Source organism: Catharus ustulatus, chromosome 2, assembly GCF_009819885.2.
Source record: "Catharus ustulatus isolate bCatUst1 chromosome 2, bCatUst1.pri.v2, whole genome shotgun sequence".
Lineage (NCBI taxonomy): Eukaryota > Metazoa > Chordata > Aves > Passeriformes > Turdidae > Catharus > Catharus ustulatus.
This window is the reverse complement of record NC_046222.1, coordinates 40,140,419-40,166,069: the sequence shown is the minus strand read 5'-3', so window position 1 is coordinate 40,166,069 and position 25,651 is coordinate 40,140,419. Positions and strand designations below refer to the sequence as shown.

General features: G+C 46.8%; 1 protein-coding gene across 2 annotated transcripts in view; it reads right to left on the bottom strand.

Moving 5' to 3' along the window:
* AMOTL1 (angiomotin like 1) overlaps positions 1-25,422 on the bottom strand; it is a 66,333-nt gene extending 40,911 nt beyond the window's left edge. Inside the window, exons 1-3 of one of the 2 annotated variants that reach the window (XM_033052395.1) lie at positions 25,323-25,422; positions 22,733-22,783; positions 2,034-2,180 (exon numbers count right to left, since the gene is read on the bottom strand). In XM_033052395.1, coding sequence (XP_032908286.1) covers positions 2,034-2,180; positions 22,733-22,783; positions 25,323-25,407 — 283 coding nt within the window. In that variant the 5' untranslated portion in view covers positions 25,408-25,422. Of the gene's footprint in view, positions 1-2,033; positions 2,181-13,030; positions 13,081-22,732; positions 22,784-25,322 lie in introns of those variants that run through there. The other variant, XM_033052396.1, reaches the window with a different exon arrangement.
* Positions 25,423-25,651: the final 229 nt, after the last annotated feature.

Genomic DNA, 25,651 nt, shown 5'->3' with positions numbered 1-25,651 from the left:
TGGATAGGATCAGAGCTGCAATCTCCATTCCAGTGCCTGACCAATTCAAAGCTCACAAAAAGTTAAAGAATTTTATTAAGAGCCTTGTCCAAACGCCTCTTTAAACATTGACAGGCATTGCCCACCTCTCTGGGAAGCCTATTCCAGTGCTTGACCTCTCCCTGGAGATGGTTCACACAACTTACAGAGGCAGCCTGCATGACAACACCAACTGCTATATTTTTGATGGCCAAAGATGTAAGTGTACTGTGTGCCATGACAAAATAAAAATGTAAAATGTGTCACAGAAAAACTGTGAAATGGAACTGAAAATGAAATAGTCCTAAAGGCCTGAAAATAATCTGTGCTCTGGCATTTTCCTCTAAAATTGCAATTTCACTTCTGGCTGAAAACACTATTTCTAAGGAAGTCAATACTAACTGCTGTAATTCTGCTAGGTCAACACAAGGAAGCCATTATGGTCATAGACGTAATGCCAGCTTTTTTTTTAAAAAGCACAGACAGATTAGCTACACAACCCTAACACAGGCTACTGAAGTCATTCGGAGTCAATGGCACCATCTTTGCACTATATATGCAGTGGAACTTGTCTGGAGCTAAGCATCTAGAAGAATTTGGACAAAGCTCTCAGGCACATGGTGTGATTCTTGAGGTGTCCTGCATAGGGTCAGGAGTTAGACTTGATGATCCCAATGGGTCCCTTTCAACTCAGCATATTCTATGATTTAACCATGGTTGAGACCTTTGGAATCCCTCTCTCTATCCCAAAAGTAAGATATCTATCAGAACACTGCCTGAGCTCAGAGGAACGTTTCTGAAAAACTCCAGTGCAGACAAAAGTGAGAAGAGTCTTCCAGTGTCCCTAGGCAAGAAGGAGGTGCTTTCTGCAGTTTGGTTTCTTGAGGTCACTCTTGGCAACCTTCTCTCTCCTGCTGCTCCCAATTCTCAGAGGAGTTTGTCAGGACTTACACTTGTTTTTGGGCATTTGAAAGCAGTTTAAAAGCAAACTTTCTCTTGAGGTCTGGTCACTTCCCTGAGGTTTCACCAGTTACTGCACATGCTGTGGGATAACGTATACAACCTGGATGCCAGAGGCAAAGAAAAGCCTTTGACTCTTGACAATGATAAGAGGTCCCTTCCACTAACATTTCTGTGGCAAAGCCTGAAACATGACTGTGGGGCTCAAGAGGGAGAGAAAATTCCTTGGCTGCTTCACTGCACACCTGCCCTAGGAGAAACACGGCTCCTGCTTTCCCTGAAACAATGTTATCTGCCTGCCAGTCCCACCCGCTGGGGTTAGCAGCCTGGCCACCAGCTCTCGGAAGAGCTGTCAGCTCCTTGGGATGGTATTTGGGCCAGAAACATGCACAGACACACAGCGCATCTCCATCTACCTGTCTGCTCAACAGCCAAATATCCAGCTGCTTTATATGTCCCTGCAGCTACAGCAAACTCTTGCTGCTTCGTTCATGTCATCACAGAACACAGAAGCCTCATCACATTGGACACTTTTGCAGACAAGCAATAATGTCTCCCTAACACACCAGAAAGCTTACAGTCTAGGTTGTTAGACAACGCCAGAGAAAAGCCTGAGGAAAGGGGATAAAGCCAACATCATGTAGTTCTTTATAATACATCGGGATTTCCACTTCTGTGCTAGTCATGTTATCATCCTTTTATCTGGGAGGTGTATTTCAAATTGCCTGTTATTGAAGTCCAGAAGGATTGACCACAGTGACCTTTCCACAGTGCCTATGGTCTTGCTCCATCAGCAAAAGAGCTGTGGAAATAGGTCCAGCTGCGCAGTGAAAAGGACAAGTGGAAATTATGCGCCCTCCACAAATACAGGTGACAAGTGATAGTGGGTCACAATGCACAAGTCAAAGGTAACTTTGACTCTGCAAAGGATGAGAAGTTGATCTTCAACTCTCTAAATATTACTTGCAAATGGTTTAAACTGCTAGATTTATACTTTGAGAAAAACCTGGAAGTAAATACAGTAGGTAGATATAGAAGTGTGGCCATGCACTTACCAGCTTTTTCTTTGGCACTGATCACTTCAGCCGTTAGCGGGGACACTTCATGCCTGCCAGCAAACAACTGGTGATCCTGGTAGAGAAAGCCAGCGTCTTCCAGCACCGGGACAGGGCTGGTAGGCTTGTAACAAACAGATGTGGAGCCTGTAAGAAAGAAGGGAATGCCATTAAAGAAACTGCATAAATGAGAAAATATGAGCTATGACTTATGACAGCAGTCCAAAAAAATTTCTTGAGCATGGCTAGGTGCTGAGAAGCCCTTCTGAGGCTAGTGAGCAAACCACCTCTTCAGTCAGCACTTCCCAAATAACACATTAGCTCTGAGGAATAAGAGGTAAAATACCAAGTCACCAGCACTATCCCATGCATTGACCCAGCCTGGCCTAGAAGGTACCCAGTCCAGGTAAGTCCGAGAAAGGTTTGTAAGAGCTAACAGTAACAAATTACAAGCTCACAAATCAAGGCAGAGCTCCAGGACATGAAACCAGCAGAGTCAGCGTAAAGGGAGTGGGTAAAAAGAAGGAAAGGTGAGGACACAGCCACACATTAAATAGGGCTATAGTCTGGGAAAGGCCTTACCACAAAATCTGCTCCTGAGTAATGGTTTAGCAATACAGAAAATTGCTGAGACATAAAATATAACCAGTGCTATCAAGGGAGAGAGTTTATAAATCACTTTGTCCAGATGTTCTTAATATGGCAAGGAGCGGATGTAGCTGGAGGGCCATGGGAATTTGTGTTGCAGACCAACTGCACAGGAGTTGCATGCCCCAGCATCCCACAGATCCGGACAATGCTGGCTGGACTGCGCTGGTTTTGCTAGGTCAGAGTTAATTATCTTCTCGGTAGCTAGTGTGGGACTATGTTTTGGATTTGTGCTGGAAACATTGTTGATAACACAGGGATGTTTTAGTCTCTGCTGAGCAGCACTTACACAGCATTAAAGCCTTTTTTGCTTGCAACTTGGCAAACAACAAGGCTCACCCTAAATCTGTTCTCAGGGGTGCTTGTTTTAACAAGCTGATACAAAATGCATCACAGCTGTGTTAAGCCAGGAATGACATTGGCTTGACCCTGTATTTCAAGCCAAACTGACATTGGCATGATCCTACAATTCAAGGAAGATACAGACCATAGAGCATCCAAAGATCATCACTGGGCTGTAGAACCTGTTGTGTGAGGAAGGGCTGAAGGAGTCAGGTCCTTTCTCCCTGGAGAACAGCAGGAGGGAACTTTCATTACAGTCATGCAGCATTTAAAGAGAGGCTACAGAGAGGAACGAGGCTCTCCTCTCTCCAGTGAGAAGGGGCAGCAAGCACAAGTTGCACTAAGATGTTTTATCTTGACATAAGCATGAAACTTCTTACAGTGAAAACAATCACTCACTGAACAATCTCCCCAGGGATGTAGCAGACTCCCCATCACTGGAGGTTTTCAGTATGTGATTAGACACTGTCCTAGATAATCTCATCTAAATTGTCTCCTTCCCTCAAAAGGTTAGACCAGACGATCTGTGAGATCACTTCCAACATGGTCTGTTCTATGATTTTATGATTTTTTACTTTCTCGTTTTTTCTGAGAACTCACTTGTTTCTGTAAAGAGAGGCTCTTTGAGGTTCAAACCTTGGAAATGAGCATCTCCCGGCTGCAAGTTCCCTGGCACAACAGGCACATAGTAGGCTCACTCTTCACTCATCCCACTGGCTGTCACAGGTTTTAGGCTAAGGGAATGGTCATCAACATCTAGCACCAGCCACTGCCAAGGACTTGCTTGAGCAGGAGGCAGAATGCTCACAGTGGCACTGGTGATGCATCCAGCCATCTCTGTGGGGCAGGAAGCCCACAAGCACAGGGATCCATAGCACCCCACTCCGCAGGAAATCCACAAACAGTCTGGATTTATTAATCCTGACTGCTTGGTTTGTGCTCAGTTAACTGCATGTTCCCTGCATGTATTAAACAGGTCATCGCTAACCTCGTGCAACTGTAATGGGGCAAGGCAGCAGGGGGATAACAAGGGAGTAGGATCCAGCCTGTCATTTCTACAGGCATGAAGATAATATTTTCTTCTGTGCTAAAATGAGAGGAAATAAGCATTTCTGCAAAATGTTAATGAATTCATCACTTTACCATTCATATTATGCATGAATGTGTATGGCAGTTTTCTATATTTAGAGAGCAAGAGGGAAAGATTGCTTGCTTGAGTAGATCTAACCCATGTATGTTTGTGAAAACAAGCACAGCAGACTGCTCTGTAAATTGTGCTGATGCTGACATAGACCCAAGAGAAATCTCAAGTACACTAATTCCCAAAATTATTGGCCAATTCTGGTAGAGAATAGGATTAAAGACACCCTTCGTTGCTCCTCCACACACACAGTCCCGCCTTGGAATTTGGAATCCTTACATAACCAGTGCATTTCAAACCCAAGCTTGTTTTAGGAATAAAAGGTAGATTGGGGTGAAGCAAAGAAAACCTGCACACCCAAAGAAGACAAGCAGCTTCAGGTATTACAGGCAACCTGGGCAGCCAGCAGATACTGGCTTGGCCCTACCACTCACCAAAGAGAATTCAAAAGAAATAAACTGTTAGTAAAACTGTATCCTCGCCTTCTGCATTTCGAGTCTGTAGTCACCCTTGGGTCATGGTTTCAAATTTTACAATATGGAGAAAAAAAGACATGGTTTTTCTTTAACAGGAGCAGAAATTTTCACCTAACCACTTGTCCTTGGTTGTCGTGGCAGAACTATATTCTACTAAAATCAGGACTGGTAAATACCAGCATCTGTCAAACTGTTCAGTTTCTGATCTCTGTTATATCAGAGTCAAAATCAAGTAGCCCCAATCCAGGCAGAAACTTTTAGACTGTGCTACACCCATGTTGATGTTTGATCATCATAAAATGATGTAATGATGTTTTATGATGTTAAAAATTATGTAACAATATTTTATGTTCATTCACAGCAGGTTTTAATAAAATGTCAGCTGTAACTGACACAGAAAACCAGTTTCTGTGTAACACAGAAAACACTTGCCAAGATATCAGTGCTTGGCACACAGCCACAATCCAGATCATGGGCAATAAGGCACCACTTGAAAGCTTAGTGGAACCTCACAAGCCATTTGGAGCAAGGCTGATTTCTTTCTCCCCTTGCTGTCATTGGAGCCTTCCAAATCCCAGCTCCCCTCTCTGAAGGGAAAGCTTTATTACATTCAGCTCTGACATGGTACAAGGCACTTGTTCCTTTCCCAGACCTCATTCCTCTACAATGCTCACCAGAAGAGCAATTTTCATCCCTATAACTGATTCCTGGTGCCAGAGCAGTGGTGCCCAGTAGCCAGGAGTAAGAAGCCAGTTGAGGGCAACCTAGGATGAAGATCATCACCAAGCCAGGGACGTGTCCCTGGGGAATGGCTTTTTACCCAAACAACCCACAAACCACAGCTGCTGCCCCATGTTTTGTGACAGCCACTGCCAAGAAGAACCAACCTCATCATGTCTGTAGGTGCCTGCAGGCAGCTGCCAGCTATGCTGAGCCCTCTCCTCTCGACTTCCCAAAGCCAGCCCAGCCCCCTCAGCCCCAGAATGCCAGGATGCAGCCCAGTCCATAGACATCATGCCCTCAACTGCCCAGTATCTAGCATCTCTTTTGGCCAGCTCTGTAAGACATGGCTATACTTCTGGCCCAGTTCAGTCCCTGCTAAATTGGGCAGCTGCTCCAGGCCTTCATTTCTGCATCTCTATTGACTCTCCTGCATCTAAGTGACTGCCTGACACCAATTCATTTGTTTTCCTTTTCTTTTAGATAAGCACACATTCCACTGTACAGAAGCAGTTATATTATCCTGATTATCCTGGAGGTTACTGCACAGCAGTGCAATTCATTTGAAAAGTCAGAACTATTTAAATGAATCAGTTGCTAAGATTAACACCAGACAGTCAGCCAGGACCCAGAGACAGTGGAGCAATACTTGAATATTTCCTTTTTCTGATGTGGCTTCAGTCTGGTTTTGAAAAGGATCTTAAGTAAACCACATAGGAAGCTCATTGCTGTGACATGAGAGGAAAGCCATGTTTTTAAAGCAGTAACAGCATCCCCAAGAAACAAATTTACAAAAACAGTCAGAGAAGATGGCTTCCTTACAGCCAAACTGTACTACTACTCTCGTCTTCAGTAAAACACTAAAAGATGCCAGTTGTGAAAACACAGTTTGCTGCTATTTAGAGGCAACACCTCAAGGCAGAGCACAGGTAATAAGTTTCTGCATCACACCCCACTGCCCACCCAGGTAACATAATGTGGCTGCCCACAGCACAGCCCATGCTGCTGGCACATATGACTCCTCCTCTACCACCCAAAAGTCACCCAGCCAAATAAAAACACAGAGCTGACCTCTAAAAATTCCTCTTTCAATCTGTACCCTGACAGAGTGGTTCAAAAGAGATTGAGGTGTTTCAAATATCACATGAAATTAAAAAGTAAGGCAGCTTTACACTTTCCTACAAACCCTACCACAGTATGTAAGGGAACTCCAAAAATGACAGAACAAAAATTACATCATTTCCAAACCCACATCTGTCCTTTTATATCACAGTCATGCTAAAAAGGAATATAAATACTTATTCCACATTTAAAATATTTTCTCTGCCCTGTTGCTGCATAAAAATCTCAGGTCAAAAAAGGAAGAGAATTATTTAAGGGAAATAACTAAAGAACAGAAAAGCACTCCAAGTTCCCAGGGGCTGCACAAAGGCTGTGCCATGAATTGCCAGGGCGGACCAATCAATCCCTGCAGTGAGTTACAGGGACCCTCTGTTGAGGCTGGACACCCCTCCATGTCCATCGTGTCCATGAACCCTACTTTCTCTCCTAAGCATTGGCCTAGCCTTGAGAGCAGGGATTGCCATACCCCCTGCATGGTCACACCGTCATGCCACTCTCCCAAAGGCTGGGAGGAAGATTTGAGTTTCCTTTGGCACAGAAACAAATAATTCATGTGTCTCGCTCCTTGGTTTAGGTATAAAAATTGGACTCCTCACAATGTTCCAAGTGATGATTTTGGTACTCCACCAGCACCGGGATTCTTTTGCAGCAACAGCTCCTATGAAGTGCAGGGGCTCAGGCACTGGCACCAGGCAGCCACTGGTGATTGTTTCCCATCAGCAGCTCCCCAGTCAATGCACAAATTTTCTAGGTCACTTCTGGGGTGGTTGACTCATCCTCACACCCTATAATTTTGCTTGTGAACCTTGCATCTGCTGCCAGGGCTCCTGAGCCCTGCAAGGACTGAACAAGCATCACTAGTATTATTTTCACAGGAGTAGAGCAATATCTTGCAGGACAAAAATCCAACACACATAATGCATACCAGATGTGAGTGAGCAGCACCTCTCATTTCCCACATGAAAGTGAGAGAAGCTGCACCCCTGTGCCTGGCAGGATTATCAGACCAAGCTACGCCTCCACAACTCACCATTCTGGGGAAAGAAATCCTCACCCCAGTTATCAGCTCCAGAATCTTTGTTGTGTTATTCCCTTGCTCAGGAAGAGTTCCTGGAGTCACCCATTCTTGGTACTGTCATTTCACTTTCCAGAAAGTGCGTTGTCCAAGAAAGCACAAGCAAGACTAATGGGAATAGGCAATGGAGGCAGCCAAATGCCGTTTCTCCCAAAGAATTGTACTAACATGTCCAAATTTAACTGCCTACCAGGATTAACATTCTCCATGAAACTTCAGCCTCAAATGCTTATTTTCCTATATGCTTCCCTTCAGCAAAAACCAAAGCAGGAGAGAAAAAAAAAAACCTATGAGAGAAGCAAAGCAAATGTGCTTTGAAAGCAGCTCCCAAACCTGGCATGAGATCAGATGGATACAGGAAAGAGTGGAGCCAAGCCCACCTCCCCGGGAGATCCCCTTGGATGCCCGCCCTTTTTCACCTTCCCGATGGAAATCAGGTGTGCTGCGTGTAGGGGCAAACCGTGCCCATCACCACTCTTTCATCTCAGATGGTAGCAGGTTTTATAATGCTAGAATAACATGCTGTTTTTTCCCTCAACCCAGGCTCACCCCAGAGGAGAGGCAGGAGTAGTCTCATCACACCTTCAGGTGCCAAGCAGTTACCTGGGCATTAACCTGATGGAGCAAGAGATGCATATTCCTTAGGCAGCTCTGCCAGGCTTCGCAAAAATATGTGCATTTTTATGGTCTCTCTACACTATAAGCTACACATTTGCCTTCACAGCTATAACATTGAGTCTACAAATACAGCCAGCCTAAATTTATTCAAAGAATTGAATCAATAATTGAAACTCCTGCTTTGATCAAAGTGCCAGTGGCACAATGACGGCTCATGTCAGCACTGCTGCTCTGAGATGAAAGGGCAAGTATTATTCAGAGCTGAAAGGAGGGGAAGAAACTCCTGGTAAAAGAGTGAAATACAAAGGCTGACATGGAGCTCGCGAGTGAGACAACACTTCTGCTACAGCCACATCGCTTGTCAGCCCGGTAACTGTCTGCAGACATTTTCACTACACTATAAATTCTGATTTCCAAGCAATAAAAAAACATCCAAGATAAAATTCATCACATAAATTCTTAGGGAAGGAACTCTTCTTCCACTGGGGGAAAAAAGCAAAATCATCAATCAGCTACAACGCGCAGACAAGACACTTGTAGAGCAGGAGTTTAAGCCATGATAAATTTTGCTGTACTTACTGCCTTTAAAAATGATCATGTTACAGAAAAGCACTGGCATGATCTGTGTCCCTTGGATATTTAAGCCCTTCCATTAATTAACCAGAAGTGAAATAGGACCTAGGTCTGTGGATCATTCAGTCTTAGTTCCTTGTTACTTCAAGTAACTATGTTATAAAATTCCCTTCTTGAGATGAATAAGCAGCATCTTGAAGAAGAGGAATTTTTTCACCCCATTTGGAGGAGGTTTTGGGATCTCTATTTCTCAGACACACACAAATATTCCTCTTGGTTCTCACTTACAGTCACAGACGTTGCTCTTTATCCGTCTATTTTTTTTTTTTTTTTTGCCAGTGGTGTCCTTTAGGTTAAATAGCTTTCTCCCTGAGTCATTCCCACAAACTTGCAGCGTACAAAGGAGCCTGGGATAAGGACAGAACAAAAATAGTACAAAGGCTGTACAGTACTCTCTAACTGAAAAGGCGGGCATTGAACTCTATCGTACAGATTTCTAGAGTTTTTTCCTTTTTTTTTTTTGGAACACAAGCAATAAACGATCCTAAGGATCCACAGCTCTTCACTTGATCTGTATGAAGAACTGCTTGTGATAATCCTACACTAAGCAGAGTCTTTGCACAATCCTTAAGTGCCATAACTTAGAGCAAAAAGAAATTAAACCTTCTTCCCACCAGAATATATATTACAATTATGATCTTTCCATTATGAAATCATTACATGCAATTTATATTCAGCCACTTTCAAAATGCAGAAATTTAATAAAGGTGTTATACGCAGAAGTGCTAACAAGATAATTGCCTGTAGTTCTTGCTCCCAGATGATTCAGCTCAGATTTAGAACAGGGAAAATCACAGCAACAGCCACCAGTGTGGAGCCATCATATCAAAACCAGCCTCAAAATGGTGCTGGTCACAAGCAGAGGGATACACCCCAGGAGGTGGAACATGTCACTAGCAGGGACCCTCTGTCTGTCTCAGGCAGGCATCACAGGGAGGAGTTTCACTAAAAGCATTTTAAACCATTAAATCATTCATTAAATTAAATTAAATTAACAATGTTATTATTTTCCAGCATGCGACTTGATCACTGGAGTTACTGTTGTCTGAAGCACATTTATATTTGTGTTAGCCAATATGGTCAGAGCAGACAATCCCAAGTGCTGCTCAAAGATTTAACCCCATGCTATGCATCCTTGAGACGTGGCATGGCCCTGTAGATCACCCCTCTCTTTGGCTGGTGCTGCCTTGGCACATGCTCTCTGTGCCTGGTTTGCACAAAAATGATGTTGCCACGACTTCAAGATGTGGGACGGACATGCATCAGGAAAACCACAGCCACACACCGTGGTGGGACACATCCAACCTGGACAAGGCCACTGGAAGCCAGCAAATGCTGCAGGACCTCCTGCCCCTAATGGGATACACCTTACTGTGTGGCCAAACTCTGCTCCCACATGCACCAATCCAAACCTGGCGCAGTTTCACCAGCTTCACATTACACCCACAGTAGCATCTCACCTACTCAAAAAGTCACTAGAAAGATCAAAAATGGACATACACATTTCCTAAATGCAACATTTGAACAGAAAAGTTGCCCTGAGAATTTCTTTTTTAGAGGTGATGTTGTTCTTGTTACTATTATTTTCTACTTCCCCCTATTTCTATTTCTGCACTGAGTGGAAGGCAGGCCGTTCCATTTAAAAATCCAGGACACAAATGGGGACCAGATTACATCTATCCCAAAGCTGCCAAGAAGCAATTGCTGTATGAAACCAAAAATCCTCCTGGGATTTTTCTCAAATCCGCAAAATATTCCCGAGCACTAAACTTTCCACTGGGACTATTACATTAGCAGATAGTCCGTGTGTGAAAATCCAAGTATGCAGCCGTCCTCCTAATGGTTTCCAGGACAAGAAGGCTGCACAGGGCACACACTCCTGCCTTAGCACCAAATAACATTTATACCAGACCTGGCCTTTAAAGCGAGTTACATGCCTATCAGTGAATAAAAAAGGGGCACTGTGGAGTCAGGCTTTCGTTTCCTGAAGGAAAGCTGCAATGGTCAGCAGTAACATCTCTGCATAATCCTGAAACACTCGTGTGCACAGTGCCTGGCTGTGTTTGACCCTCCCCAGGCTGCTGCTGGGATCCCTTTCAACCCCCTTAGTTGTGTCTTTGCTGGAGAAATGCTAGTGTTTCCTCACAGAGGAGCTCTTGCAAGGAGCACCAGAGCTGTATCCGTGCATCCATCCCTACATCCAGAGACGAATACGTGGAGGGTTTGGTCCAGATCGCCGTGGGAGGCCAGGACTTGGAAACTGCCCCCATGCCTGTCACCAATCCTGCAGGTACTTGGACTTAGGAGAGGCCACACGTGCCCTTTTGGATTGAAGCTGCCCTCCTCCAGCAGCTGAGTGCTTTCCAAAAGAAGAGGAAAAGCAAAGTTTCCCCTGCCAAATGCTGACAGAGAGAAAAGGGGAGCAATGGACATCAGGACAGATGAGAACGGTCATGCAGGTGTTGGGGGGGTCACACACAGCCTGGGGAAACTGGGAGGCCCAGACCCAGCAACCTGTGGGGTACATACCTCCCCTATCTAACAACCCAAAACCAGCATCCCCGAATTCATCCCCTCACACCACTGCTCCAGTCGTTGCTGGGGATGAGGAAGGCTGGGCAGGACACAGACCCTCCATGCAGGGCCATACCATGCACCCAGCACAGCCCCAGAGAGGGTTTTACTGTGGGCTTCCTTCCCTGCCCTCACCACCTATACATTTCTTGATATAGCTTGGAAAAGCTTTTCTGGCCATTAGAAATGACTACGTATATATACACATATATATAAAAGTAAATATATACACATGGTTTACATTTTATTTATATACAATATACATAACCATATATGTCTATATATATGTAAATACATAAAAAATACACAAACATAAATCTACATATATTTTTAAATAGATTAAATATCTATATATAACTATATACATGCACACCTGTTAGCAGGAATGGCTCTGCCAGCTAGCTGTGCTCAGAAAAATTCATAGGACTCATGTTCATTGCCACTCTTCCCTGAGGAAGCTTTCAGGCTTATTTCCATACATAAAAAGACATAAGCTGAAGTCAGTGGATGCCCGAGAAGGGCCTTGCAGACCCTAAGCCACCAGATCCTCGTCTCTGGCGGCCGCTGCCCACAGCTCCCGGGATGCTCGCACAGCACCAGGAAAGAGAAAAAAAACTCTTTCCATCGAAAGAGGAAAAAGCCCAGGCAGCGACCTTCCTGTACTTAAAGCTATGAATCACAAAACCTGGCAGGAGGATTCGGGTTAAATTCACGTCGTGGGCTTTTTCGTTTGTTTATTTTTTTTTTTTTTTCTTTCAAAGCTCACTTTTTTCTTTTTTTTTTTTTTTTAACCGGAGTTTATCTTTGTTCCCTGCATGGAAGGTTAAATATAAAAAAAAAGTTGCCTCTCACCATCCCCCTGGAACAACAACGCGAGAAAGCGCTCCCCCGGTGTGGGAGGCCCTTCCTGCGTGTCCCCATGCACCCGCGGGACGGGACGGGACGGGACGGGGCCGCTGTCCCCGCTGGGTGCTCCGGGGCCGCTCCGAGTGACAGCCCGGCGCTGGGACCCGCGGGGATCGCTGCTGCGGAAACGGCAGCGGCCGCTCCGAGCGCCGCTGGAAACGACACATTCCCCGCGCTCCGGCCGGCGCTCCGCTCTTCCCGGGAGCGCCGGGGCGGCGGATCCCCGGTGCGTTCCTCCTTCCCAACACGCGGCGGGCACCCCGCTCTGACCGGGGCTGTTTCGGGGCTCGCCCCGCGCTGCTCTGCCTTCCCGGAGCGGGGAAGATTCCCGCGAGCGGAGGAGCGGGAGCAGCGGCGGCTGCCGGGCTGGCGGCTCGGGTCTAAGGGAGCGCCGGGCCGGCTTAGCACGGACCGGCTTAGTGCGGACTCGGCCCCGCTCCCGCACCGCCTGCGGGCTCCGCGCAGCCCGGGGGAGCGGCGGGGTGCGCTGGCTCCGGGAGCCGGCGGAAGGCTGCCCAGGCCTTCCCGCATCCTCCCGGGAGGGCGGCGGGGCACGGCAGCACCCACCGGCGGGCATGAGAAGCGACATCCCGCAGCGGCACCCCGCACATCCCGGCACACACGTGGGAACGGGCACCCGCACTCCCGTGCACAGACACACGTGTGCACAAACATGTACACACGGACACGGACACGCACCCGCGCGGGGACACACGGACACCGCCCCCTTCCCCGCCAGTACCTCCGGCTCCGCGCCCCGCCGTCCCCGGCAGCACCGCTGCCATCCGCGCCGCTCCCGCCGCCGGGCGCGCTCCGCCGGCCGCCGCGGGCCGGGCCGGGGCGGGGACAGCGGGGCGGGGACAGCGGGGCGGGGACAGCGGGGGTGGGGACAGTCGGGGCGGGGACAGCGGGGCGGGGACAGCGGGGCGGGGACAGTCGGGGCGGGGACAGCGGGGCGGGGACAGCCAAAGGGGCGGGTCCGGGGGCGGCCCAGGCACCTCCCAGCGCAGGGCGGCCGTACCCGCCCCTCTCCCCCTCCTGTCGGGAATGTGGGGGAGGCAGTGTCGTGGGAGGCTCGCAGCCCCACCCGGAGCCACTGAAGACACCTGGGTACCCCCAGGGTGAGCCTGTGTGACAGCACGGCTGCCCCGCCTCGTGTCTGGGGATGCTCGGGATCTAAATCCCGACCTAGGTACCGGCGCAGGTTCCCTAGTCCCTTGCGGGATAGTTGGTGGGGGTTACGCCGAGTCCCAAGCCCGTGAATTAACCCTGGGCATCCTCGTCATCTCCCAGGGCTCCAGCTTCTCCCTGTGCACGGGGAGCCGATGGCTGTTCGGGGTTTGTTCGTAAAATCAGCTCCCCGTTACTAAACTCAGGGCCCCGTTCCTGAGCGCAGCCCCTCGCCCTGCTGCCCACCTGCTCCATCACACGTCTTTGTGGTTTGGCACACCAGCTCCACGGGATGAGCGCTCATTAGGGCTGGAGTGACCCACTGCTCCATCTCCCCAGACCACTCCAGCCTTGCTGCCAAGGGTTTGACAGAGAGGACAGAAGGTAGAAGAGCTCCTCTGGTGTTTGCACAGCACTTCATTCCCATCCCTTCAGCCATATGAGCACAGACTGAGAGGGGCAGTCCCAACACACCCTATTCCCAGCACTGCCCCATAGGGTAGGTATCTTTTGGGATGAGTGGCAATGCCTGGACACTGCTTGGGTTTCCCCATCTCGGTGCTTCAACCTCTTTCAGTCCAGCAAGCTGCCCAGTGATGCCAGGATTGTCCATTGTATTTGTACTTTGTTCTCCCAGGGACTGACGGTGGCTTCTCCCTCCTCAATACTGTGCCAAATGGATAAAGGCAGATGGGAAGAAATGCAGCAACAGTCTGAACAAGAAACCACTCACTGTCACCACAGCCCCATAAAGGGGCACAGCAAGACAGGAACTGGCCCAGTGCTGTGGCCACAGGACAGGGTGGATGCAGAGAGGACTCCCAGCAGCTCCAGGTGCTGGGAGTGTGCTGTGGTTAACAGCAATTCGAGGCATCACAAAACCCAGCTTTGCTCAGGATTTGGGCTTTGCTCTGATGCAAGACACAGGGAAGCTATAGGATATGGGAACAGGCAAAGAAGCAGAAAATATTTGGTGGTGAAATCAGGTTCCTCAGTTCCCGCATCTGTGCGTCTCCCATGACAGAAGTTACCTCAGAACAATGTTTGCCATGTGAGTTGGGCGTCCTCAGATGTGCCCTTCCCTCATGCCTGTGTGCAAGGCGAGGTGCCAGCCAGGTGCTGTCCCTGCAATGTCTCTCTGAAGCTTTGAAATTGAAGCATCTTTTACCTGTCTCCCTGGGGTTATGCTCAAACAGGGGAGCATTGAATTGCAAATATGCTGCTTTTTGAGGTGGGGGACAAAAGGAACCATCACATCCTTGATCTCCTCAAAAGAAAAACTACAGGCCAGTGCTTAGGGTACCCGACTTGGATTAGAGATAGATGTTCATTTCCTTTGTCATCTGCAGATACCCTGAGAATGTGGGAGAAGATTAAGCCCAAATTCAGGTTTTTTAATCCCTAAATCCTCTGCAATGGGGAACCTTGACAATACAGTAAGACACCTCAGTCCACAGAAGGAATTTGCCTTGGATTTTTCAGATTTTCCTACCTCCCCCAGAGAGGTTAGCTTTGCTTGTAAGCACAGGTGAACCATGAACCAGCTCAGCTGTAAAATGAAGGTGAAATTTTGCCCTTGCTTGTTAAGTGCCTGTTCACTGAGGCAGATGAAGTGGCATGAAGGCACTGCTGTCAAGTGAGTCCACTGAGTCCACTTCAAAGTGGCAATTCAAGCACTACTTTTTGTCATGTTCCTGCTTTATCATTTGGTTGGGCAAAATGGGACACATCATTTTGGTTATTCTACTTCCCAGTCTGGTCGTGGGGGCCTGGGGGCAATCTGGCTACCTTTGGCCAAGCAGATCCAAGCTGTTCAAGGGCTTATTTTGTTTCTCATTCTAGCCCCAGGGTTTGTACTCCCCCTTTCACCTACTGTTGCATGGTGATCAGTTATGATTTTGGTGCTAGAAGAAGAAATACATCAAGAAAAAAGATTATCTGCTATCTTAATGTTTCAGCAGAATTGTAAGGACCTGGTGAACCATGCTGTTACATTCCAAAGGAAAATACTTTTTTTTCTGCCTAAGTTAAAGTATTGTTTCAATTTTCTCTCATATTATTAATTTTCTGGTGTGTGTTTCCACTTAATTTTCAAAATCTTTTTTCCTGTTCAATTCCATTTTGATTTGATAAACTGGTAAGTGGCCACAAAGGATGGCAGATTGGAGAGGGTGTTGTCTAGCCCCTTGTGGTTTGATATGTCTGATAACCTCTGGGGAGCTGTGTCTGCCCAGGAGGGCAAGGCAATTGCCACTAAGCTTCTCCCCTTTGCAGCTCAATATTTTAATAAATTTCATACTTACTTAGTAATTTGTTTATTTATATATTTTATTAAGATATATTGTTCCCTCAATTTGGGAATAGCTCCAATATTTAAATATTTCTTTGTGTGTTTGTTTGTTTGTTTTATGTACTCTTCTAAGAAATTTGGGAAAGGAAAGAAGTTGATTTTTCATCCCTTTTGATTCTAACCTGCTCAACCAGGACCAAGTGCCACCAGAACTCCAGTTGTAAGGTCAGCAGATATGATATGACAGTGATATCCCATTTCAGGATATGACAGTGCCACCTCTTTTCACTGCCTCCCTCCTGCCTCTCCCTGGTAGCCATGGATTCAGAAGAACATATTATCCACACATCCCATGTCTCTTATACCCTGCTAGGGAAAACAAACACCTCTAATGGATATCCCAAGCATTTTGGTGAGCTACCTGGGAAGGGAGAAGCATTTCCAGGTGCCACCATGGCTCGGTTCTCAGCAGCCCCCTGCATCACTCAGCATCCCTGAACCGTCCCGAGCACCTGCTGGCTGGGGAGCTCTGAGCAACTGCTACTGGGAGACCTGGGGCTGGACCCCTGAGGCCCTGCAGCAGGGATGCAGCCATCCCAAACCACGAGCACACCCGGGTATTGATGCTCGTCACATTTGCAGCCAACCATGCGTGTAATCCCACAGATTCCAAATGCTGCAAGCAAACAAATAATTGTCCCGCTCCGCCTGACACTGCGGCAACCCCAAATGCCTGTGCACAATTCCACTTCTTGCTGTCACTGCTGCTTTTAGCAGTGGCTGATGGGCAGCCAGAGGGTTCCAGCCCCATTAACACCACCTCTGGGGATGGCACAAATAGCTGCCCTGCAATGCGGAGACCACAGCAAGAGCTGAATCAAGGAATCAGAATACACTGCATAGAAACTTCTACCCAGGCAAATTTAGTTAATTGAAGCCACAAAGGCTTTGACATAAAAGATGTCCTTACCATACCCTAGATGGAGAACACTCTCTCCTCTTGATAGTCACAGGCTTTACCTGCCCTGCAGAGACTTTTAGCTACTGGGCAGAGGCAGATCCTCTTGAAGTATTGGAGCACTACTTTCTAAATCTGCCAGAGGGTTTTAAGTAATCTTGTCACCTGGCAGGCAGTAAACTCAGCTCCAAACCAGCCAGTAAACCTGGAGCCCCAAAGAAACACATTCTGCTAAATAATTAGCCACTGTTAAGATTTCTACCACAACAACTGTGCACATTTATTAGATTGCCTCTGATACACATTTCATAGGCAGCATTGTATTTGGAGGCAGCAGAAATATCTCTGCACATCTGTTTTTCCAGTTCTGCCAAAGAGCTTTCATTTTTCTCTAATAACTTGACCTCTTTGGTTTCTGGCAGAAGACAGCTAAGCAGAGCACTCGCTCTCTGGATTCGCTCCAGTACGGGATGAGGTCAGGACAACAAAGAAAAAAAAAACAGCTGGATGGTTATGAAGCAGTGGGAAGAAACAGGGCAGAGACCAGGGCTGCTTCTTTCCTTCCCTTTTATATCCAATGGGATTTCGTTTCTGGGCGTGTTTATTCCCCAGGCAGACAGTATCACCAAAGCAGTATTTCCTGCAAGCTGCTGCTGTGGGGAACCTCCTCCAGCAGCTGACCATGCCCAGGGTGCACTTATAAATAGCACAGCCAGCTAATTCCTCCTCTGGTCGGCTGTCAGGAAATGTGAGGCGCAGGTCCTAGTGGTTTCACTGATATATTGCATCTCCCATACACATTCATCTTGATTTTGGCAGGGTAAGGTTCATATCCCCCACTCCCTCTTTATTTTTCCATTTCATCACATTCTCATTGCTCTACCCGGGCCTTTCTGCACTGGGGGCTTCTACCTTGCATTTTTTATTCAGTCTGCTTCCTTTTTTTCTGATCTTCAATTAAATAATTTTTAAGCAGCAAGCAGAAAAAATGCCAGTGGGATGGGAAGGAGGTAGAAAAGAAAGGAGGGATGAGGAAATGGAAAATGGGGAGAAGATATGCCAAGCACGGGAGAGACAGAAAAGCAGTCTGCATATGTTCCTCTGTTGGGATAGTTTTTCTCTCTCTGATCTCACTTTCTCCATAGCCAGAAATTCCACCTCAGGATTTGCCAAGGCGAAAATGTAGCATTTCTCTGCTGGGCCACAAAGCAAGTGTGAAATGTTCTGTTTTAATCATTTACAGAACAAAAGGAACACAACAGTCACCATCTGATTCATATCTGCTGAAATCCAGCAGCTAAAGCTGTGGGAGAGGAGATGAAGAAAGGAAGGGGTGGTGTTTTTTTTATTTTCTCCTGGTTAGTCACTGCTGACCTAAGACAAGAAGGACCACATCGGATTATTGCAAAGTTTTAGTGTCCTCTCCAGTAGATGACTGCAGAGAAAATACATAGAATATTACAAGTGCTGTTTCCTCTAGTACATGGTCCCATTTCTCTTCCTGAGCCAGAAGTTTTAGCTGTATCATCAAGTTTAAGAACCCTTCATAGACCTTTCTCCCATGATGTTTTCTAATCACTTTTTGAGCCCATTGGTACTTTTGGCACTCTGGGCATTCTGTGGCTGCAAGCTACACAATGGAATTGTGTGCCGAGTGAACACATACTTCCTTTGGGCTTTCCCTCTTTCACAGAATCTCAGACTGGTTGCGGTCAGAAGGGGCTCTTCAGGTCATCTGGTCTAACCACCCTGCTCAGGCAGGACCACCTAGAGCCTGTTTTCCAGGACCATGTCCAGATGGCTTTGGAATAACTCCAAGGATGGAAAGTCCACAACCTCCCTGAGAAATACGTGCCAGTGCTTGGTCACTGTCACAGAAAAAAGTGTTTCCCGATATTCAGAGGGAACCTCCTGTGTTTCTGTTTGTGCCCATCGCCTCTGGTCCTGGCACTGGGCACCACTGAAAAGAGTCTGATTACAATCTCTTTACAACCTTCCTACAGGTATTTATACACATTGAGAGCCATTCTTTCTCTATGCTGATGAGACCCAGCTCTCTAAGCCTTTGCTCACAGGAGAAGTGCCACAGTCTCTTCATCACCCTCATGGCTCTTTGCTGGACTACATCCACTGTGTTCATGTCTCTCTTGCACTTATTTACTTCTATGCCATTCATAATTCTTGTACTGCTACTGTACCTTCCTTCAAGCATCTCTTTTCCACCTAATTCGGCTGTAGGTTACTCAGAATCTGCTTTCATGGAAGCTGCTCTCTCCCTCAGTCACTTTTGCCTCCCTTGCCGGGTACTTCTCTAGGGAATGTCAGAAATGTTCTTACTGCACAAGGGACAGGTGAGCCATGCACTGACTTACACAGCTGCAGACCACAGAGAGGTTTTCAAAGGTCAGGCGTGGCAAAGCAGAGCAGAAATCTTTAAGACAAGGAGAGAAAGAGGAGCTAGGAAGGGATTTCCCATTCATTGTTAATTCCATCATGGGAAGTTTTGGAATCACTAAAATTTTTGCGAGCATGTAGAAGAGTATGAGTAACATCCAGCACAGATTCAGCAAGAACAGAGCTGTCAGACTCATCTGACCTGCTGCAATGAGGCAACAAAACTGGTAGATGAACGAGAAGATGCAGATGCTGTGTTGGTGTATAAGCATGACTTCTGGTACTGTGTCATATGAAATCACTATAGCAAGATAGGAACACCTGGACTACAATAAAATATGAAAGGATGGATGCATGACTGGTCAAAACTTTTCTTAGAGGTCAGTTACTCGTGGTATGATGTGATGCAAAAGATTCACCTCTCATGAATCTGGTCCTGATCAGCATTTCCACAAATAATGCAGAATCCAAGCACAGCTTTTTGCATTTCCAGTTGACAGCAAGCTGGGATGAGCTGACAGTAAGCTGGACACGGGGCTAGAGGTCAAGGAAGATATGATGCCCAGGAAAAAAGGGATAACTGAACTGAGCCTCCACTGGATTCCCGCTTCAGCCCCTGCAGAGCAGGCAAGAAACTCTTCATCTGACCCATGGAAGGCCTTTTCCCTGCTTATGCCTGCCTTTGGCTTACATTATGGAAATCTAATTAGACACTGAGGAAGCCATTCCAGGGCAGCACAGAACTGGAGTGAGTTGCCTGGAAGGCTGCTAGGATGAGTTGGTCCTGCACACAGGGTGATGGGTGAACGGGAGCCACTATCCCAGCCTCCAGGCAGAAGTGGGGTGTATCTGTCTTCCTGAAATCCTGCTCAGACCTGCCTTTCTGTGACTTTTATCCTGATGATGCTTCTTTACAATATTGATGTTTTGTCTCAGCATGTTGTCATTACAATACTCCTTTACCTGCTACTCCTCTACTAACAACTCGTGCTGTTCAGGTGGCTGGTTTGACCAGGGCTGAGTATTTTTGACCTGGTATTCTTTGGTTACACAATCACTTCATACCATAAATCCAAGGTGCAACTGGGATGGTCTTGTCCTCTACCTCTGCAACCTGTGCTTGGTCTTAGTGCCTGTATTACCTGGCACTGCAAACCAGACAACTGTGCCTAACTTAGGTCAGGGGACTGATCCAGCTGAAAACTCACCAGCTGGGAGGAAGGCAAGAGGTGAAATCATATTTCCGTTACTTGTTCTGCTATCTCATATTCTTTGTCTGTCTTGTCTACCTTGGATGGAGTAACCACGTCTTGTGCTATGTTTGGAAAGCAGAGTGGAATTGTAAGGTGATATAAACATTGGTTTGGATAATCTTTTCCAGACTGAGAGATGTCTAAATGCTTGTGCAGAGGAAAGTGGTATCCAAGGAGTTCCTTCTAAAATCGACCACAACTTTTATTTGGGACAGGGAGTGCTTTTTTTGTCGCTAAATACTAAGATCTAGAGGGTTTGCCAAGGTTAGGAGAAGTGGGTACATGCCACTGAGGAAGACTCTATTCAAGGAATAAGAGAAGGAAAACCAAGAGGATAAAAGGAGCTGGTCTAAGTTCTGTCACCAAAAAAAAAAAAAAAAAAAAAAAAAAAAAAAAAAAAAAAAAAAAGGCACAATCAGGTAATGAATGAGGCAGCCAAAGGAAGGCTCTTGGCTTTTTTCCCATTCCCTGTTAAGACACTTCTCTGGGTGAATGCATGTCAGAGCAGTCTCTATCCTGACACCAAGTGGAGAGAGCTCACACGGACTACTTTAAAATGTGATCAAGTGTATATCCTCACTGGCAGTGAGAACAACCTCTGGATGTGCCACCCATCCTAGAACCAGTGAGGCACCAACCAGCTTTTAAGCAGTTTTGTATTTCTAGGAATTTTTTTTCAAGAACATATCTCCTAAAGGCAGAAACATATATTGGAGATAGTTATACTTGATAAAAAACCTCTCTGTTGGCTCCTGAAGTTTTACCCTCCTACCCCAAGTTTCCACCATTGCTATATGTGGTGAGTACCCAGTGGGTGCATGTGGATCACCTTTATCGGGGTCAAGGTGGGTTTCAAGAGTGGCAGGGTAGTCACAGAATCACAGAAAGGTTGAGTTTAGCAGGGACATCTGGAATTCATCTGGTCCAATCCCCTGCTCAAGCAGGGCCACCTACAGCCCATTTCCCAGACCCATGTCTAGACAGCTTTTGAGTATCTCCAAGTATGAAGAATTTCTTGCCCTGAAAATGAAGAGGATGGTGTCTTTTCTTTGTGAGGAAGGGCCAGTGCTCAGTCATGTCAAGGTGATGCACACTGCAGTGTGCCAGAGCAGTCCCACCATGCTGCCAAAGAGCAAGGCAGGGTACCTAGTCCTGAGACTGGCATATCTCCCAGCACATCTTATTTCACACTTTCCAGCATGCTCTTCTCAGGAGGGTTTGGGAGCTGGTCAGTTCTGGGCTCCTGAGTACGAGAGAGACATGGAGCTCCTGGAGCAGATACAGTGGAGGGCTACAAAGAGGATTAAGGGACTGGAGCAGCTCTCTTACAAGGATTGGCTGAAGGTCATTCAGCCTCATTCAGAAGAGATGACTGAGAGGTGACCTTCTCAGTGTCTGTGAGTATCTGAAGGAGAATACCAAGAGGATGGAGCCACGCTCTGCTCAATGGGGCCAAGCAATAGGACAAGCTGCAACAGGCAGAAACTGATGCACAGGAAGTTCCACTTGAATATTAGGAAAAACTTCTTTGCTACATGGGTCATCAAGCATTGGAACAGACTGCTCTGAGAGACTGGGGAATCTGTCTCACTGGAGATATTTTGGAACTATCTGGATGCAACTCTGTGCAACTGATGGCACTTGAGCTGAGGTTGGACCAGATGACCTCACTGTGGTCCCTTCCAGCCTACACGTTTTGTGATTTGTTATTTTCCCCTTTCCATGCACATCAGACCTCTAGTTCTGGGTGGCCAGAAGCCCTCCTTCAGAAACTTCCCATGCTGCAGCTCAGGTCCTCACCACACCTTACCTAGAACACCTCTAACTCATCCTGAGAATCACACCTCTTCTGACCTTGGCCCCAGGATAAAGGGAGATCACTAACTTGAGGTTTCCCCATGGATTCAACCTCTGAAGCCTTCAGCTTTCCTTGCTCGTTTGAGGCTGTTTTCTCTCCAAGTGTCTTACTCTTCTCTCTTGCTTTACACATCTCTACTTCTGCCTCTCAGGCGAAGAAAAATCCCTCATCATTTTGCAAGGTGCCTAAAAGTCACAGAAACTCCAGTACCAGCTGCTGGCTAAGCCTTAAACCCCCAGCCAAGTAACAACAGCATCCTATAGTGCTCTGCACCAGAAAGGTAACAGCTTTTCTCCTAGGGGAAAAAGCCCTGCATCAATTTAACACAAATCTACCAAATACATCTAGTGTCAAGCTATTCCATCCCTCTGATGGATGGCATTCAAAAACAGCACAGAAAGGAGGCACTGGTGCTGATAAATTTAAAAGCATTTAGTAGCTGCCCTGTTGTTTAAGTCATCTCCTAATTACTCAACATTTTTAAAAACAGGCAGAGGAAAATGTGTCATGCATGGACTTACCCAGCTGATCCAGAGCAAAGAGGGCTGGGGCACCTTCGGAGAGCTCATTGTCTGAGGGAAGAAGAACAAATGCTAGGGAAGTCAGCTGGAGAGGCAGATGAGGACAGATGGGGTGACAAAGCTGTTTTAATCACACTGCAGATAAGCCCCTGCTCAGCTTGCTTCCAGTTCACCCTGAGAGCTTTCATGTGCGTGTGGCGGGTTTTCTTGTAATTCAGCTGTTACTGAAAAACCTCAGAACCAGCTCAAAACAGAGACTTGTCAGGATGAACCCTGAAGAGCAGAAGTTCCACTGCCCTGTCTGTACCCTCCCTGGGATCCCCAGCAGTGCTCCCCTTTTGCCCACACCACAGCTCTTCGCTCCCTTTCTTCTATTTACCCAGTGCCCAGGGCATGGCCAGGAGCACCCTGCCTGCAGCAAAGCTTTCCTGTCTGCTACAGTCTCCTCCAACAGCAGCAGCTGGAGAAGGTTTAACCAGCAGGAGCAAGAATTATTCAGAGGCTGACCAAACCTTTGAGTCATCTGATAACAGCACTGCAGTAACTCAGTGCCCATGACAGGGGAGAGCACAAGCTCTGGAAATCCCTGAGCTGGTGGCATCTCTCACCAAAAACGTGTAGGGGTTTATTTTGCATCCCATAAATGAGCCCACCCAGTCTTGTCTGCTCCCAGCTGCAGAGCACAGCACACACAGATCCCTCAGTGCCAGTAAGATCCACAACCATACGTGACCAAGTGCTGAATTCCATTTTTGCCTTATAGTTTGTGGGGATTTTGTTATTTTCAAACATTTCTTGCCATGTCAACAGTGCTGCTAAACTGGAAAGCCCAATTAAAATTTTTAAAAAATTAAATTGCAGTGGGTGGGGAGTTTTGTGGCGCTTTTGTTTTTTTTTTTCTTCTTCCCTTTACTATTAATGGTATTTCTTCAATGAATGGGCTTGACTTTAAAAACTTTTGGTCTGGAATCTGTGGATCTCTGTACTCCTGGGGTTCCAGGAGAACATTTGAGAAGGGCAGGTGCATGATGCCCTACGGCAATCCCATACCTGTGCCCTTTCTAAGAGATCTTGCCCCCTGTTATAAAATGTTCTTAGGCCCAACAGTTAGAAATAGTTGTGAGCCACGAGTTTAGGATAGCAAAGGGCTGCATACAAAACCAAAAGCCGATGTATATCCACATTCAGTTGTTCAAATGGTTTAGATTTCCATGAACTACTGATGGCAGTGACTCTGCCATCCTCCACCTTACAGGCACAAGCACAGTGCAATCCTGAAGTCTGCAGGCATTTAACAATACAGTTATAAACAATAATACAGACCATGCACATAGCAAAGACTTTTAAGAAACAACAGAAGCAGAGACTGGTTTAATGGGGAAGAAGAGTGGACTGCAGCAAGCATCCCTGTGCTGTTCCCCTGGAGCCACCCTAGGCTGGGTACCTGCAGAAGCAACAGATGTTCTGGCATAAGGATGTTGCACAGTGGTGCTTTGCTGGAAATATTGAACCCAGGGCTCAAAAGCATAAATCTACTTATGGCTTCAAAAGCATAAAGCTACTTATGTAATTCAGCTCTCAGAAAAGGAGGCGATGCCACATCTTGGTTTGTCCCTTTCCCTTCCCCCGGCATCTGGGCTATCAGCGGGAAGCCAAGGGAAACAGATGGAGATAAGCGAGTGCTTTACCAAAGCAAAGTGTTTCCGTTCCCAAGGTGCTGCCATCTGGAAGGCTGTGGGTTTATTTTGGTTTTAGTCTGGGGCACAGCACATCCCAGACAAAGAAGGAACTCTGCCCAGGGAGGGACAGCTTGGGCTGGCCCAGGGGACAGGGACCTCAGGTAGAAAAGATGACCTGAAGCTAAGCAAGGAGCACTTGTGTCTGCTCCTGCCAAATGTTCAAATGGGAATTAAAAGGCAAGTAAAAGCAGCTGACTGGAAATTAGGTAGAGATGAATTGATAGTGGAAATAGGACTGCTGACTACTCCTCATTGCATCTGCACCAAGTGCTTTCCTGAAACAGGGAATTTCTAGCAAGCAATGAACTCTAGCCTTGAGGTGGGACGTCTTGTGTCTGGCTAAGATGGGCTGAAGCTGTGAACAGTCCTTGCACAGGGAGCTCCTGTTGGGGCAGCCCCCCTGTCATTGCCAGGACAGTATGTATCCCTGCAGCCAACCTAAACTATCCCACAGAAATATGATTGAAGAGAATATTTTATCAGTTCCTGTCACTCCTTCCAACTATGGTCATCTGCAGAGTCCTACTTGTGGAGAGTGAGGGTGCTTGTATCTAGCACAAGTGGCACTTTAACTGGCCAAAAGATGGGTGTTAGGGCCTTTTTTCTTTCCTTTCTTTTCCTTTTTTTTTAAGTCCACTCCAAAGAAGGAAAACAAGCCACAGATCAAGTGAGTGTGTCAGTGTGACAGTTTGGATCTGACCTTTCCCACCTTCATACCAAGTACTGCCTGGCTCGGACATAGCCCAGCAAAACCACTGGGACCACTGCAAGCACAGTGAATGGCAGCAGCACATTGGGAAGGCTCTCAGCATTTTCACTGGGTGGATTAAGAGCCAGCAATCATATCCTACCTCCTTTCACATTGGAAAAGGGGTGGATCCCACCATGAGACAACCAGTTTGTTTCATCCAGCTTCCAGTTTTCACCAGGGTCCATCTCTGATCCGCAGCATCAAAGATCTGCTTGCAATGCCTCCTGCTGCTCTCTCTGGGGAATAACCAAAAGATACTTTGAGCATCTGTCATGCTGCTAGACCATAGCCAGCTGCTGAGAAGCTCACCTCAGCAGAGGAAAATCTTGTCAATATTTCAGGAAAAAAATAAATTTTTTTTAAAAATTGAGGAAAAATCCACATAGCTCACAGCAAACTCTTGGACCAAGGAGTTGCTGACTCTACTCA